The sequence below is a fragment of the Leucoraja erinacea genome, chromosome 29 (genome assembly GCF_028641065.1).
Source record: "Leucoraja erinacea ecotype New England chromosome 29, Leri_hhj_1, whole genome shotgun sequence".
Lineage (NCBI taxonomy): Eukaryota > Metazoa > Chordata > Chondrichthyes > Rajiformes > Rajidae > Leucoraja > Leucoraja erinaceus.
The window spans coordinates 20,633,170-20,650,506 of NC_073405.1; the positions used below are offsets into that span (position 1 = coordinate 20,633,170).

Genomic DNA, 17,337 nt, shown 5'->3' on the forward strand with positions numbered 1-17,337 from the left:
ATCACCTTAAAATATGTCAAGTTTAGTTTAGTTATACAGTGTAGAAACAGGCCCTTCGGCCCACCAAGTCCACGCCGACCAAAGATCATGCTAACACTATCATACACATACTAGGGACAAATGACAATTTTTACCAAGCCAATTAGCCTACAAACCTGTGCGTCATTGGAGTGTGGGAGGAAACCGGAGATCCCGAGGAAAACCCATGCAGGTCACGGGGAGAACATACAACTCCGTACAGGCAACACCCGTGGTCAGGATCGGACCCGGGTGTCTGCCGCTGGAAGGCAGCAACTCTACTGCTGCGCCACCGTGTTATGGTCACCACCTTCAAAATGCTTGTCCATTGACATTTTAACAATGGTTTGTAAAACCAATACTTAAGGGTTAATTTTCCAACTTGGTCTGTTTGAATATTTCAGCTTAGGCTATGGGCTCCACAGAAGTGCAAAATTTCATTCTGTTTTCTGGTTTACCATGTGTACTGCTGGCACCTGACTGAAATGCTCACAGTCTGGGCCTTCTCATTGTTGAAGATGGGGATATTCTTTGAGCCACCTACTCCTCCTGCTAGCTATTCAGTTTATTCTTCACAGCCTGATATGGCAGTACTACTTTATTTTCGATCTGACCCATCTGATGCAGAATCCCTCAGCAATGTTGCCTTTTGCTGTTTTGCACCTGTGGTCCTGTAAGGAAGGATGGTACCAGATCTATAGAAAATATGCCTGGTGCTACTACTGAATGCTTTCTGCACTTTGAAATGGGTGATTCTCTGCCTTGATAGTAATGGCAGTGCGAGGGTCCTCTGCTGTGAGGTTGCACATTGTATTGGAAGTATGTTATTTCTGGTAAGTTTGGAGCTGCTAAATTTGTGCAGAGCCAGTCCCATTTCATTTGATGGCAGTGCCACAATACACAGTGAAGGGTGTCCTCAGTGTGAAAGTGAGGGTTTTGGCTCCTTATTGCAGTGAGCTCTGCCGTGGGCACTCATTTTGAGGACACGGTCACGCTGGTTTACTCATGTTTACACAATGCCTGCCACTGGTCCAAGCCAAGCCGTTCAGGATTTGGCAGCTCCACTCTGTCAGGGCCGGTGTTATCAAGCTGTTCTTGGCTAAGAACATTGCAGTCCCTCACTCGGAGAACATGCTGTGCTTGCTACTATTTCAGTATTTCCAAGTGTTGTTCAACGTCCAGAATTCATCAGATGAGAGCGGATAGTTGGCTGTAATCAAGAGGCAGTTTCCTTAGTCATGTTTGGCCTGATGACTCGAGTGGCACAGTACTGGAGTAAATTGCTCTTGTGTATCGTCCACCAAAAACACACAAAGACTTTATCACTCAATTTGCGGATTTCCTCGCTAACACTACGCCCAACTTTGATCGTGTCCTGATTCTTGGTGATTTTAACATTCATGTTTGTTGGCCTGCTAAGCCTCTCATAAGTGAATTTATGCATCTGGTTGAGTCTTTCAATCTGACTGCTTACCACTGGACCTACTCACAAGCTAGGCCATATACTCGACCTAGTCTTATCTTCTGGTTTTCCAATCTCAAATATGGAAGTAGTTGATGCCTGTCTGTCGGATCATAGTGGTGTTTTATTTGATGCATCTCTGCCTTTCTTTTCCACCAAATCTCATCTCCCTGTATGCTGCTGTCGCTACATTAACTCTTTGACTGCCAATAAGTTCTCTGAGGCTCTCATAGCTGCTCCCAATACCTGCACTATTGAGGCTTCTCCTCCCCATCTCAGCACAGAGGAACTTGGCCCCTTATTTAATACCACTTGCTCTTCCATTCTGAATTCTATCGCTCCCCTTAAAGTGAAAAAGCCTAAGCTTAAAGGTCAGCCTTGGCTTAATGATACCACCAGAGCCTTGAGGAGGAAGTGCAGTAAATCAGAACGTAAGTGGAAGTGTGATAAGCTCCAAATTTCCTTTGATCTGTTGAGAAACAGTCTTCACAAATATCAGGAAGCAGTCAGGCTGCGAGAGCAAAATACTTTTCTGATCTTATTTCCAACAACTCTCATAATCCCAAAGTGTTATTCAGTACCATAAATTCTGTCATCTGTCCTGCCCCCATTACCAGCTTGGATATGTCCCCTGCTAAGTGTGAAGATTTTCTACAATTTTTCATTAGCAAAGTTGAGGACATTAAAACAACCCCCACCCGCGACCTAGCTGTCTCTCTGGTCTGTCCATCTAAATTGGACTGTTTCCAACCTATCACGCTATCCTCCCTTGCAAAGCTTGTTTCCACCATGAAACCGACAACCTGCCTCGGCATTGTCCCCACTGCCCTCCTGAAGGATGTTTTTGACATAGCCGGTCCCAGCATCCTCTCTATCTTCAACAGCTCTCTGGCCACTGGTATCGTTCCAACCTGCTTCAAGCACGCAGTGGTCCAGCCCCTCCTGAAAAAAACTAACTTAGATCCCTCCTTGCCCAGCAACTACAGACCAATTTCTAAACTTCCATTCCTGTCAAAGGTTCTTGAAAAGTTCATTCTCAGTCAACTACTGCCCTACCTACACCACGATAAGATCTTGGAAAGATTCCAGTCCGGCATTAGGGCTTACCAGAGCACAGAGTCTGCCTTGTTGTAAGTATACAATGACCTGCTCCTTTCTGTCGACTCCGGTGACTCTGCCATCCTGGTTCATCGTGACCTCAGTGTGGCGTTCGATACATTGGATCTTAATTGACCGTCTCCAGTTCGGGGTTGGTGTAGATGGCACTGCATTGAACTGCTTCGCATCCTACCTCAAAAATAGAAGCTCCTCTGTCAACGTAGGCAACTTTTCCACCCTTGTCAAACCCCATGTCAAAAACCTTGGTGTGATATTTGATTCTGCCTTTAAGTTTGACAAGCAAATCATTTCGATAGTAAAAGCCAGTTTCTTCCAGCTTCGTACCATTTCCAAAATAAAACCCAAGCTCAGGGGTGGCCGTGCCTTTGCTGTTGCGGCCCCTAGACTGTGGAACAGCATCCCCCTGCCTTTCAGATCTGCCCCCTTCATCGACTCTTTTAAGTCCAGGCTCAAAACTTATTTTTATTCACTAGCGTTTGAATCCTCCTGATGTGGCTGATCTTTGTTTTGTGTCCTTGAGCTGATTAGTTGTACTTGTGTGCTGTGTGCATTCCTATGTCTGTTTCTTTTTGTGATTTTAGCTACCTGCTCTGGTCTGTACAGCACTTGGGTCAACGTGGGTTGTTTTTAAATGTGCTTTATAAATATATTTTATTTTATTTTATTTGATAGAGTTGCTGCCTTACAGCACCAGAGACCCGGGTTTGATCCTGACCACGAGTGCTGTCTGTACGGAGTTCGTACGTTTTCCCTGCGACCCCCTGTGTTTTCTCAGGGTGCCTCAGATTCCTCCCACATCCCAAAAATATACAGGTTTTTAGGTTAATTGGCTTCTGTAAATTATCTGTGGTGTGTAGACTTTGGTAAAAATTGAAAATTGTCCCTACTGTGTAGGATAGTGCTAGTGTATAGGTGATCACTGGTCGGCGTGGACTTCGGCCGAAGGGCCTGTTTCCACTGTTGCATCTCTAACTAATTAACTAACTAACCAAGACTTCGTGGTGGTCAATTCAGACTTCAGACCTCATAGCAGTGTATGGCACCATTGGGTTAATTCTGCCCTTCTGTGGAATATACTGTACGCAGGGAATAGGATCGCATGTTGCCTGTCGGGTGAGATTCTGTGGACAAACTGCATTGATTTCTCAATTTAGCCATCAGTCCCCAGGTGCTTGTGAGAAGAACTTTGTAAGGATTGATTGGACAGGGAATGGCTTTACTTAGGTGGTCCATATTAGTACATTTTTAAGCAGCTTGCTGGACCGTTTCCCATGAGAGTCATTTCTGCTGATCTGTAGTCAACATCTTGTCCAGACCAGTGAGTGTGACACATTTTCTCTCTTTTGACGTTAGTGTACATCCATGTTGAACAACAGACAGTGATGATAACAAGCACAAAGAATGTACATTTTCGTGATTGTTTTTGTAATCTCAATTCCTCGATCTGTTTAGGTTCCAGACCACTTGAATTTGTGGGTTTCCTGATTCAATAATTTAAATGCATTGCTGCCACCATTTTCCATATTTTAATATTGGTTGAGTGATGTTTTTCTTAATGACAAACCTCATGGAAATCTTTAAGAATGTTCTGGGTAAACTCATGGTTATTCTTAGCTAGGCAGTATATTTTGTTTCAATAGACAATAGACGCAGGAGTAGGCCATTCGGCCCTTCGAGCCAGCACCGCCATTCAATGGCTGATCGTCGCCAATCAGTACCCCGTTCCTGCCTTTTCGCCAATCAGTACCCCGTTCCTGCCTTTCCTTGTTGGTTGGGTGGGGTTTTTTTTTGTTTTTTTTTTCCTTTTTTTTTTTCCTGTTGTCTTTTTCAGTTTTTATTTTTATTTTTTGTTTGTTTTGTTCTGTTTTGTTAAAAAATTGTATAAAATAATAAAAAATATTAAAACGAGGGTGGGGTTGACAATTAATTTTTAAAGGTGACATAGTGGTGCAGAAGTTGAGTTACTGTCTTACAGCGCCAGAGACTTGGGTTCGATCCTGACTATGGGCGCTGTCTCTATGGAGTTCTGCATGTGCTGGTTTCCTCCCACACTACAAAGGCGTGCAAGTTTGTAGGTTAATTGGCTTGGATAAAATTATAAATTGTCCCTGATTTGTAAGATAGCGCTAATGTGCGGGGTGATCACTGGCTGGTGTGGACTCGGTGGGCCGAAGGTCCTGTTTCCGTGATGTATCCCTAAAATCTAAAGTATGATGTGGGATTGGTGTTCAAATATTCCCTCGTGCTGCTTCACCCTTTTTTGTCTCTGATTTTGTGGCAGATCCGCTGACTGTACAGGGTGAGCACCCTCTTGAAGACTCCCTCAGTAGCCCTGAGATTGTACAACCAGGTTTGTCGATAGATGCATCATCGGGAATTTCCTTGCCAGTCAACGTCAGTGCAACAAACATACTGTCGACATCCTTCAGCAGCACAGCTTCTCGTACGTCTACGGTCAGCTCAGAGGCTTCCCATAGGACTTTGGGTAGTGTATTGACTCTCTACCTGTACATTTCACCCGTGCACCTTTATTTCATATCCTACACTGTCACCATATGTAACACTCTTCTACTTCTAGTAATGTACCGTGTAGAATTGTCACTGCACAAAAGTGGCAATCAAATGTGTGCTGCCTGTAGTGCTGTTAGAGTGCTTCAGGCAGAAACGTTCTCCTCTCCCATCTCCCATTATGCCCCGACCACCTGGCCTGCATGTTGGTCTCTCTAGTGTCTAACTAATTCCTTTTTGAAACCAGTGAGTCTGTTTCCTCCTTCCCTCCAGCACTGATGCCCGGCTACCGCGCATGACATCCTTCCCAGGTTCTCCAGCACCCAGAATCATTAAGTTTGCAAGATGTTGTAAGATTGCATGAATTAGAAGCAGGAATGGGGTCCTCGTCACAATTTTATCAGGTATTGGCTGATCAGATTGTAAGCTCGCCTCAGCTATCCCATCTGTCAGCACAAACTTTTTGCCTCTTTTGCCATGCACTCCTCAACCCTAAAGTTTACTGAATTAGTTGCACGACCATTGACCATAAGACACAGGAGCAGAATTAGGCCATTCGGCCCATGGAGTCTGCTCCGCCATTTATTTAGTTATTTATTTAATTCTTTATTTCGATCAGAATAAAAGAATAAAAAGCAAGTGTGAAACAGCATACAAAAAACAATACAAGAATATTTATAAAGTGTCATAAACAATATCTATAAATAAATGAAATTGTATGTGTCCGACTGTCGGACATTCAATTGTGCTGATCTATTTCCCCCTCTCTGCCCCATTCACTTGGCTTCTCCTGTTGATTTTCCTCTTGATTAGACATTTGTCAATCTCAGCCTTAAACAGATGCAAGAATTCTGCTATGTTGCAAGGTGTTCTGAAGACTTAAATGATTGAGTTCTTCAGTGTTAGATTGAGTGCAGACTTATTCTGAGAGCATTACTTCTGGTTGTGCGGCCTCTCGAGAGGAAAATTCTTCAACATTTAGTGAAAAATTAAAAAAACAAAATACTTGTGGGGGGGGAATCCCATCACCTTGTGTCTTTGGTTAGTTTAGTTTAGAGATACAGCGCGGAAACATGCCCTTTGGCCCACCGGGTCCGCGCCGACCAGCCATCCCCGCAAATTAATACTGTCCTACACACACTATTGACAATTGTTACATTTACCAAGCCAATTTACCTGCAAAGCTGTACATCTTTTGAGTGTGGGAGGAAACCGAAGTTCTCACAGAAAACCCACACGGTCACAGGGTGAACGTACAAACTCCGTACAGACAGCACCCGTAGTCAGGATCGAACCCGGGTCTCCGGCACTGCAAGCGCTGTAAGGTAGCAACTCTACCATTGCGCTATCATGCCACCCTCCAGCACAGTGGTTCTTAACCTTTTTGGCACCAGTACGCGCATACGCGAACAAAACACTGTGGTATGTACCTTTGCTAGGTTCCTAAACATGGGCTCAACAAATTGATATGTTATTTGCGTCCCCTTCATGATCCCCAGCAAAGCCCCTCATGACCCCCAGGTTAAGAACCACTGCTCTAGCACTTTGTGTCATATCTCCAGAGATGCTGCCTGACCTGCTGAGTTACTTCAGCACTTTCTGCTTGATACACTGTGTGGATCAGGTATATTTATAGAAAGAGAAACAGAACTAACGTTTCACTGCAGTTAAACATAAACCAATCAATCCGTCTGTAAAAGGAGCGCAAACTGAAGCATCACCTGGCTGATCCTACCTGACTGACTGTTCCTCCAGTACGTTGCGTTTTGATTTAATAAAAGTATTGATCAGGAAATGAGGCACAGGTTATAGATTCATTCTTTAGATACAAGAGCAGAATTAGGCCATTTCGCCTATCGAGTCTGCTCCGTCGTTCGATTTCAAATGACTCTACCATTTTTACCTTTCTCCTGCCTTCTCTCCGTGACTTTTAACGCCCTTATTAATCAAGAGCCTATCAAACCCCGCTTTAAAAACATCTAAATGACTTGGCCTCCATAGCTGTCTGTGGCAGTGAGTTCCACAGATTCGCCACCCTCTGGCTAAAGAAATTCCTCCTCATCTCCAATCTAAAGAAGAGTCCTTTTATTCTGAGGCTGTGTCATCTGGTTCTAGATTCTCCCACTAGTAGAAACATCCTCTTCACATCCACAGTATCAAGGCCTTCCAAGAAAAGTACTGAGACTAGCCATTTTTGTTGGGGGAAGAGAGGTTGTTGAAATACACTTGTGGTATTTCCTGAAATACTCTTGTGGTTTAGGGAAGAGGTTTTTTTGAAGACATGTGAAATCTGTGGCTGATTGACTGTTGACGGGGAAAGCAGCTTTCTGCACGAGTTGCATTAATTGTTGGTTGTTTTACAGGAGAGATGCCTATCACCGCAAGCACTACCAGCTTAATGTCAACATCCTGTCAACACCAGAGGACATCAAAATATACTGCCTGCTGTACCCAACGCTGTCTCTGCAGATCAACAAGGCTGGTGTCTCACCAAACCCGCCCTGCCCAGTCGTACTTCCAGCAGTATCACATCGGGCATGTCCAGGGCCAAGTGTACCAAGCCCAATGTTCACAGCCTCAGCATCTCCATTCCCACTCCCAATTCCTTAACCATCAAAGCCACCAGACCTGGGCACACCAGCCTTACCCACAGTTTCCACCACTCGGGTTCCAGCACGTTCAACAGGGAAATTCACAATCGATGCTCAGTAGTGTTAGCCCACAAGCAGGGGATACCACGGCCAACCAGGAGAACCAGGTAAACATACGCCTTCCTTGGCTAGTGAAAGTGAGGATCAGTCTTGTGTGGTTTCCTAGAGTGAGGGAGCGGTGAACTACGAATTCTGAGTTGTATCCAAACCATCTTATTTCCACTATATATTGTGGAAATGTATTTAAAGTGGACCTTGCAATTGTATTTAAAGTTTCAGAAATGCCTGAAAGTGAACTGTTTAAACTATTGGGTAAACTGGAACTTCTGATAAATATTTCTCCAAAATTGTGCTTAGAAACGAATCAATTCCTTGTATGGGCCTCGGGTTAGGGTTTATTATTGCCATGTGTAGCGAGGTACAGCAAACGGCTTTGTTTTGTATGCTATCCAATCAAATCAGGTAATAATGCACATAAATACAATCAAGCCCAACTCAAGTACTTGAGGTAGAGCAAAGGTAAAGATACCGTGAATATATGGTATTGAGGTAGAGGAGAATCATCTGTAGCTTATTGGATCTTGTTAGCAGAGGATGGTTACAGTTTGGGACATCACTGAATTCTGGGTACGGTTCAAGGATCCACTAGAACGATACTCTGGTTGAATCTCATTAGCGGGCCATTTATTTATGGGGAGATGATGACTATGGCAATGGAGTTGTGTAACCCAAACAGGGAAGGCAAGGGGGTAATGTGGGCCTTAAATTCTTATGATGCACATTCATTTTGTGATTTTAAGTGTTAATGCAAGAACTGAATTATATTTTGTAGCACCTCTGCTGATTTGATTTCCTTACCTTAACTTTAGGCTCCTTTATGTGACCTCACTAACACGGCAGAAGATGTTGAGGGTGTTGAAGCTGCCCAGAAGAGCAGTGCCCAGGTATCATCATGGCATGCCCACAGTTCCCAGGAGATGGAAGTGAATGGAAACCAGCCACCGACTGTTTTGTCACCAATCCTTTGGCACTCTCACGGTTCTCCTCTAAATGAGGGTAATGGCAGCCAGCCCGGTGCGGACAAGCATGGCACAGTTCAATCACCCACCTGTATCATTTCAGCTTGGCAAGAGTCTAGCATCCAACCAAGTGAGGTTCGAAGAATTCAGTCAGGTGCGCTTGAATCCCAGAGTCACGAAGGGCATGGCAAACTTCACCAGTTCCCTAATTACGTGTCTGTTTCCATTGTGTGTATCTTTATTATTTATCTTTGTTTCTTCCAGGTGTATTCTGTCAGGGTTTTACTTAAAGAATTAGAATATAGAACGTGAGCTGTGAGGAATAGTCTGCAGAGGAATGAAGAATAAACAAGCACTGCAGATGCTGCAATCTTGAGCAAAAAACAGTGCTGTAGTAACTCAACAGGTCAGGCAGCATCTCTGAAGAACCAGTTTTCTTCCCTCCCACCTCCCCCACCCACTCACCCCCCCCTGCTGAAGGAGGGTCCCAACCCGAAACATCTTCTATTCATGTTCTACAGAGGTGCTGGCTGACCCTCTCAGTTACCCCAGCGTTTTGTGTTTTTTGCTCAAGAGAGATGGAGAGATTGGGCAGGGGAATTGGTTCCTTAACTTGTGTGTTGAATTTGCTACTTTACCTCACCCGTCTTATTTTCCTAAAGTGAAAGTGAGCTGGTCACTTTCTTCACCTCCACCATCTTCCAATCATCTCCTAACCAACTTTACAGAGACAAAATTCAAGGAGGATACAGATACATCTTGACGAGCAAATAATCTGATTTTGATGGAAAAAAGTAGAGAGAGGTCAACATAGGGACGCAAATATCATTGGGGAAAAATAATGAGATTTACAGGATAATTGAAGGCCGGTAATTATAATTTTAAAAAAATGCTAAAAAGCTGGAGTGAAATGAATGGGGCTTAGATAGGGAAAGACTGTCAGAAATACACAAAAAGGATAGAACAACTTTTATTACTGAGATGGAAACAGAATAGAGAAAAACTAAATGTTAAAATCCATGGAGATAAGTGGTAGATACAAACCACAACTGAATGAAGTCTGAGAAGTGAAGATCTTAGTAATGGCAGGTTGACAAAAGTTGCAAATAAAGACTAGGGCATAATAAATGCTGGGCAATGATTGCATTAATTTTTTTACTCTACAAGGTATGTGAAGTAAGCCGGCTAATGAAGTTCAGGTGTCAATCAGCTGCATTTTAGTTGACAGGACTAGGTTTGATAGAAGAATAACAGAGGGTCACGCTTGATTATGTGGACACTGTATCCTGAGTGACGATGATACCAGAACTGAGATGTAATAACCATCAGGAAAGATCGAACAAACATTTTAGAGAAAATAGGAATCTCATCAATATCCTTAAAATTAAGCCGGGATTTTATGGGGTGAACATACAGGTCATGTATCTACTTGAGGGAGAGTTTAAACTAAGGGTCATAAAGCACGTTGGTCAATAATGAGACCAGTTAGAGATTGAGGAGAAGTTTCTTTACTGCGAAAGTAGTGAGAAGGTGTAGCCCATTGGGATGGTGCAGGTCATAGTCGGCTGCATTTAAAGGGAAATGCTAGATGAGAGAGGTGAGGGGTACACTTGTAAAGCCAGGCGATGGTTGTTGGCTAAAGATGTGTGGGTTATAAATGGAAGCGCAAATTTAATTTCCCAATTACCCTGATTCGGCACTGTAATTCAGTGTAAATCTCTAATATTTTATTCATGCCAATGATCTTGTTTTGAGCAATGTGGCATAAGTGTATGGTTATCCCTGATAAAGTTTTGTATGACTTTTGAGTGGAAAAAATATGGTTGGGTCCTTCTTTGAAGCGTCTGGTGTAGTTGTCTGCTGTGCCTCATTGGGAGTAGTGTAATTGAGGAGAATCAGCATAATTTTGGTCTCAAAGACTGTATTGGACTGTAGCTGGCAAAACCTCTGGCAGCCAAATCACATGTCGTTTGAACTTTCTGTAGCTTACGGCTGATAGTGTTACCAACTAGATTAGGCAATCTTTCATCTATCATGTAACAACTGAATTGATTCTCCAGGATCACTCGAAACCTGATTTTTATTCTTTGCTTCTTTACAGACTCTGCATTTTCAAGTGCTTTATCTCGTCCCACACCCTCTACTCAGGCAGCAAGCCAGTCCTGCCAGCCTGCCAGATCAACCAGTTACCCCATTGCCCGACCTGTGCCATCGTATCATGGTCGCATGCAACATGGGCTCTTGACCACGTACAGGCCCAATGCTTCCCAACAGCTCCCGACTCTGCCAACTTCTCATCAGCCAGTGCCACCTCTACATTTGGTACCATTTCAACAGCCGCCCTTGACGGCCACTCCTGTGCTGATGAACACACCATTGGCACCTCCCAGTACCCCACCACAGCAGCAACAACAGTGTGCCGTGTACCAGTACCAGCAGCAACAACAGTGCTCAGTGTACCAGCAAAGAGGTCCTGAGATCCAAAGAAATCATTGGATGGAGACTGTCAGGTAAGATGTTTGGCTCACCTAGTCATCGAGCGATACAGCACAGAAACTGGCCCTTTGGGTTATTGAGAGAATTCAATATATCCTTCCCTGGGAGAGACAGTGGTGCAGTGGTAGAGTTGCTGCCTGACAGCACCAGGGATCCGGGTTTGATCATGACCACAGGTGTTGCCTGTACGGAGTTTGTACGTTCTCGCTGTGACCACGTGGGTGCTCCGCTTTCGTCCCACTCTCCAAAGACCTACGGGTTTGTAGATTAATTGGCTTTGGTAAGCAGTAAAATTGTCTCCAGTGCGCGAAGGTTAGTGTACAGGGTGATCGGCATGGTGGGCCGAAGGGCCAGTTTCGGCACTGTATTTCTAAACTACAGGATAGTCACAAGATGTGTAAAAGTTTGTCATTCTCTGCGACAAATTGATCGCTGGTTCCCTCAGCCTTGAAGCACATCACAGAACTTTTTTTTTTTTAAATGTCTTGGGGGAGAAAATCTGCTGGCCTGTGTGTAGCTCCAGCCCACCACCAGAACAACAGTGTAGTGGTCATTGTTGGTCATACCAATCGTTCTTATCGTTAGGTTGTTAATTAAATTTAAATTCCACAAAGGAACGATTTGAAGTCTGATCTCCAGATTGCTAGTCCAGGCTTCTGGCATATTAGTCACAAATTTACTTTTGTGCGATTCCCCAGCAGAATCTGTGTTGAAAGCTGCTTCTGTCGGTAGAGTTACTGATCTTTTTTGTGTGTGTGTGTGTATTCACAGGGAAGAAAGGGTGACATCAAATTTCCCACAATACCATTCAGGTCACGTTCACCTGCACCGATACCAGTTGGTACCACCCAGGCTACACCTGCTCTCTATGGCACCACCTTCTGTTCCGATGGTAAGGTATAAAAACTCCGGAGGTGGTATTTATCTTTGTTGTGTGTTTAATTTGAATTATCCACATGACAACTTCCTCTAACCTTTAAAAATAGGTTTGTTTTGAAGGCTAATACACATTACCTTCTCTCAATTCAGTGTCTCATGATTTGGCATCTGACTACTTTTTGAAAAAATGGATTGCATTGCTTTTGAAATTTTATGTAACAGTGGAGCATAACTGGAGATGTATGTAATGAGCCTGTTGGATAAGTCGGAAAAACACATTCTTGGATGCCAAAGAGCAGGAGAATTTCATGCATCTTGCAGTTGGTCAAATCCATGTCTTGGAGCAGAGGAGCTGATCTGAATTTCTCAGTCTCTTACCCAGCAGTAAATCACACAATCTCATACCCCTGGAGTTGGTCTAAACCTAATGATATTATTTGCTAGGAATTGGTCAGAATTGCAGAAATTCTGCACTGGGGAATGTGTGAATTCTTAAAGAGCAGTATCGTGATTATCAATTTGGAATATTGACTGAAGGAGGTGGTGGGGGGAGGGGAGGGGAGAATGGAAAGTGGATCTCTTGGTTTGGACCTAATATGTGGGGTGGTGGATTGGGATATTCAAGTCTTATTTCAGAATTTGAGGTTGATGGATTTGGACCTACACTGAGGGGTGTGAGGTTGTGTGATCCTAATATTCTACAATGGCTTCATCAATGGAGAATTTTAGTTTTAAGGATATTGAATCAGGTGTGAGCTGTACAACTCGTAAAGCCTCCTCCACATTGAACTAGACCATTGGTTCTTGCTCCTTCGCATAATTTTCTTGCCCTATCTCCATATCCCTTCATTATTGTAATATTCAAACATCTGTTGACTCTGCTTTGAGTGAAGTGAATGCTCAAGCTTCCATTTCGTTAGGAAATTACCAAGATTCATCACACTCTGAATGTAGAAGTTTCTTCTTTCAAACTATGCCTCGAGTCCTTTACTCTTTAATTATGGGCCATCTCCTTCCTGCAAGCGTCAAGCCTCAAATATTTTGTTTTTTACTGGTTCTTCAGTCTTTCTGTGGCAATAGTCCTTTATTTAGAGGAGACCAAAATCTTATCAAGTATTTCTGATATTACCTGAGCCCCACGTATAGAATCACTGAATCATAGAGCACAGAGACAGATTAGGCCTGCATTCCTCTAAATCTTTCCTCTTCATAAACAAGTCTAAACACCTAATGGTATCTGTTCCACCATCTCCTCTGGCAGCTTATTCCAGATAAGTTTATGAAAAACCTGCTCCTCAGATCTACTTTAAATTTCTCCCTTTTCACTTTAAGCCTGCCTGCTAGTTCCAGACTCCTGTTCTGGGAGGAAAGATTGGGGCCATCTACGCCCCTTTTAATTTTTTAAACTTGTAAGGTCACCCTACAGCCTCCTATGTTCCAGTGAGAATAAACATTTCCAATCACTCCTTGTAACTACAGCCCCTCCATTCCAGACAACATCTTGGTGAGTCTTTCAGTGACTTGCATTAAAGGACATCCAGCTCCCGTTGAAATCGATATTGCCCAAACTGCCATCATCAAACCTACAGACTGCGGACCCTACCTCAACCTGACAGCTTTTGGATGCCCCTGAACCGTGATCCCCAACAACGATCACCATCAAAATCTTTCCAAAACCCCCAAATACACCACATTTAATTGTTCCCCATGAGATACATCCTCAGAATTATGCCAGTACATTAGTCAAATGTGATTTCCCTTCCGTAAATTCATGTTGACTATTTTCCAAGTATCTTGATACAATATCCTTTATTATAGGTTCTAGCATTTTCCCATTTGCCGATGTCAGAGCTAACAGGTCAGTAGTTTCCTCTCTTTTCTCTCCCTCCTTTCTTAAAACAGGGTTTTAGAGTAAGAATCTTCCAACAATATTTAACCAGGTTGGAGACGGGCTAACAGCCGTCACCCAATCATTGCTCTTAAACATTGTTATCGGTAGTATCCCCTTTTCATAAAACTTTGTGAACCATACAAAATGGCTCTTCAATCCACTATATCCATTTTGACCACCAAGTAACTGTTCATACCTTTCCAGCACTTGGTCCCTAGCCTTCAATGTCTTCTTGTTTCAAGTGCTGACCAAAATACTTCAAATGCCGTAGGTTTACCTGCCTCTACCTACCACATGTATTACATTTCACATTTCAACCACCCTCTGGGTCATAGTGTCAAACAGCACGGAAACAGGCCTTTCACCCCACCATGTCTGTGCTGATCAAGATGCCCATGTATTCTAGTTCTATTTGCCTGCATTTCACCAATATCCCTCAGGGTGAATACATTTAATCTGCCATTTGCTCAGCCTGTCTTGCAACCTGATCGACCAAACCAGATTTATTTGGAGAAAACACTTGTTAGCGAGATTGGATTTTCCTCCGATGACAATCCTAAGTTAATTCTTGCTTTTTTCCCCAGAGCAGATTAATCTCATGCTCATTTATTTTCCAACTCGCCAGTCAGTAAGTGCTTGGTTTATTCCTGTGCCCATCTTATTAAAAGTCATTTGCTGCCTACCCACCTTCATGTGTACCTCATTTTTGATATGATCTATTCTTAAATTCTACTAAATTTCTCCAGCTCTAAATTCTTCACCATAGCGAACACAAATGAGGAATATTTATTTAATGCCTCATCTATGTCCTCCAGCTGCTATCAGGTACTAGCACAAAGTTTAAGAAACATTTGGACAGGTACATGGATAGGATGGAGGAACATGAGCCAAATGCAGGCAGGTGGGACCAGTGCAGATGGGGCATGTTGGTCGGCGTGGGCAAGTTGGGCAGATGGGCCTGATTCCACACTGACTCTATGAACACCATGTACAGATTGGTCCTTATTCTTTTCCTGGTTACCCTCTTGCTTTCAATATATTAGTAAACTACTTTGAGATTAAAAATCAATTCCTGTCAGTTATATTCACCCTTTCAGTTATCTTTTTGTACCCCTACACTTCCTATATTACTGCCTCTTTTATCACTTCTCTGCACCTGCTATACACTTTTTTCCAACTCTTTTTGCTTGACATCCAGAGTCCTACTGTATTATTGACTTTGCCTTCCCACCTCTGAGCCCTGAATTCTCACTATTTCCCAGTAATATTCTCAGTCTCTTGTTGTCCTTGACCTTCAAGCAGCAGAGTTTTTTGACCAAAAATAAACTTTTAAAGTTAAACTCATGAGGAGCTACAGTTCAAAAAGAAAGTGGGCTCATCTGTCCACAACGTCCACACTGACCATCAATTATCTGAGAGGGAGCTTTGTCATCTAGAGAGTGGGGTGTATCTGGAATATACTGCTGGAGAGAGTGGTGTAAGCAGAGTCACAGACGCCATTTAAGAAGTGCCAAGACAAGCCCTTGAACTGCCGAGTCATAGAAAGCTATGTACCAGGTGTTGGAAGAATGGATTAATATAGATGAGTGCCCACGGGTCAATATGGATGTATAGCCTAAAAATGGCGGTTTACCTGCTGCATGACACTTATGAAACCCAGTTACACCAACTCGACATTAGTATCATTTTCGGGAAGTCAGGAGGAAGAGTGAGCAGCCAGTGGTCATTGTACACATTGGTACCGGTGCCATTGGTCTAGAAAGCGATGAATCTCAGAAAAGGCTGATGCACAAGTTTACAGTTATCAAGTCATTTATCTTGGATGGTGATTGTTGACACAGTCCTGGACAGTGGACTGTAAAAGATGTGATGCCATTTTAGTGCCTGAAAATGAGATTTCTGTAAATATTACCAGGGCTGGAAACAAAAACATGGAAAAATAGGTGCAGGAGCTGGCCATTCGGCCCATCGAGCCAGCGCCACCATTCAATATGATCATGGCTGATCATCAGTACCCTGTTCCTGGTTTTTCCCCGTATCCCTTGATTAGACTATATTTGTTTATTTATTGAGTATGTGTGCTTGTGTATATACACACACTGAACTTTTTTTCTCCCGTTATGTACTATGTTACATATTCTGTTGTGCTGCAACAAGCAAGAATGTCATTGTCCTATCTGGGACATATGACAATAAAACTCTCTTAACTCTTGATTACTTTAGTCCTAAGAGCTAAATCTAACTGAATCCAACTCGGAATGTAAACTTAAGAGTTCTGGAGAGAAATAGAAACATGGAAAATAGGTGGAGGAGTAGGCCATTCGGCCCTTCGAGCCTGCACCGCCATTCAATATGATCATGCCTGATCATCCAACTCGGTATCCTGTACCTGCCTTCTCTCCATACCCCCTGATCCCTTTAGCCACAAGGGCCACATCTAACTCCCTCTTAAATATAGCCAACAAACTGGCCTCAACTACCTTCTGCGGCAGAGAATTCCAGAGATTCACCACTCTCTGTGTGAAAAATGTTTTCCTCACCTCAGTCCTAAAAGATTTCCCCCTTATCCTTAAACTGTGACCCCTTGTTCTAGACTTCCCCAACATTGGAAACAATCTTCCTGCATCTAGCCTGTCCAACCCCTTAAGAATTTTGTAAGTTTCTATAAGATCCCCCCCCCCCCCCCCCCCCTCAATCTTCTAAATTCTAGCGAGTACAAACAGAGTCTATCCAGTCTTTCTTCATATGAAAGTCCTGACATCTCAGAAATCAGTCTGGTGAACCTTCTCTGTACTCCCTCTATGGCAAGAATGTCTTTCCTCAGATTAGGAGACCAAAACTGTATGCAATACTCCAGGTGTGGTCTCACCAAGACCCTGTACAACTGCAGTGGAACCTCCCTGCTCCTATACTCAAATCCTTTTGCTATGAATGCTAACATACCATTCGCCTTCTTCACTGCCTGCTGCACCTGCATGCCTACTTTTAATGACTGGTGTACCATGACACCCAGGTCTCGTTGCATCTCCCCCTTTCCTAATCGGCCACCATTCAGATAATAGTCTACTTTCCTGTTTTTGCCACCAAAGTGGATAACCTCACATTTATCCACATTAAACTGCATCTGCCATGCATTTGCCCACTCACCCAGCCTATCGAAGTCACCTTGCAGCCTCCTAGCATCCTCCTCACAGCTAACACTGCCCCCCAGCTTCGTGTCATCCGCAAACTTGGAGATGTTACATTCAATTCCCTCGTCCAAATCATTAATATATATCGTAAATAGCTGGGGTC

At 43.3% G+C, this 17,337-nt stretch overlaps 1 protein-coding gene across 2 annotated transcripts in view; it reads left to right on the forward strand.

Moving 5' to 3' along the window:
• The window catches only part of LOC129711298 (E3 ubiquitin-protein ligase Arkadia-like), a 42,300-nt gene that overhangs the window by 13,062 nt on the left and 11,901 nt on the right, over positions 1–17,337 (forward strand). The window contains exons 6-10 of one of the 2 annotated variants that reach the window (XM_055658849.1): positions 4,881–5,084; positions 7,471–7,865; positions 8,628–8,931; positions 10,879–11,287; positions 12,045–12,165. In XM_055658849.1, coding sequence (XP_055514824.1) covers positions 4,881–5,084; positions 7,471–7,865; positions 8,628–8,931; positions 10,879–11,287; positions 12,045–12,165 — 1,433 coding nt within the window. The remainder of the gene's footprint in view (positions 1–4,880; positions 5,085–7,470; positions 7,866–8,627; positions 8,932–10,878; positions 11,288–12,044; positions 12,166–17,337) is intronic. The other variant, XM_055658850.1, reaches the window with a different exon arrangement.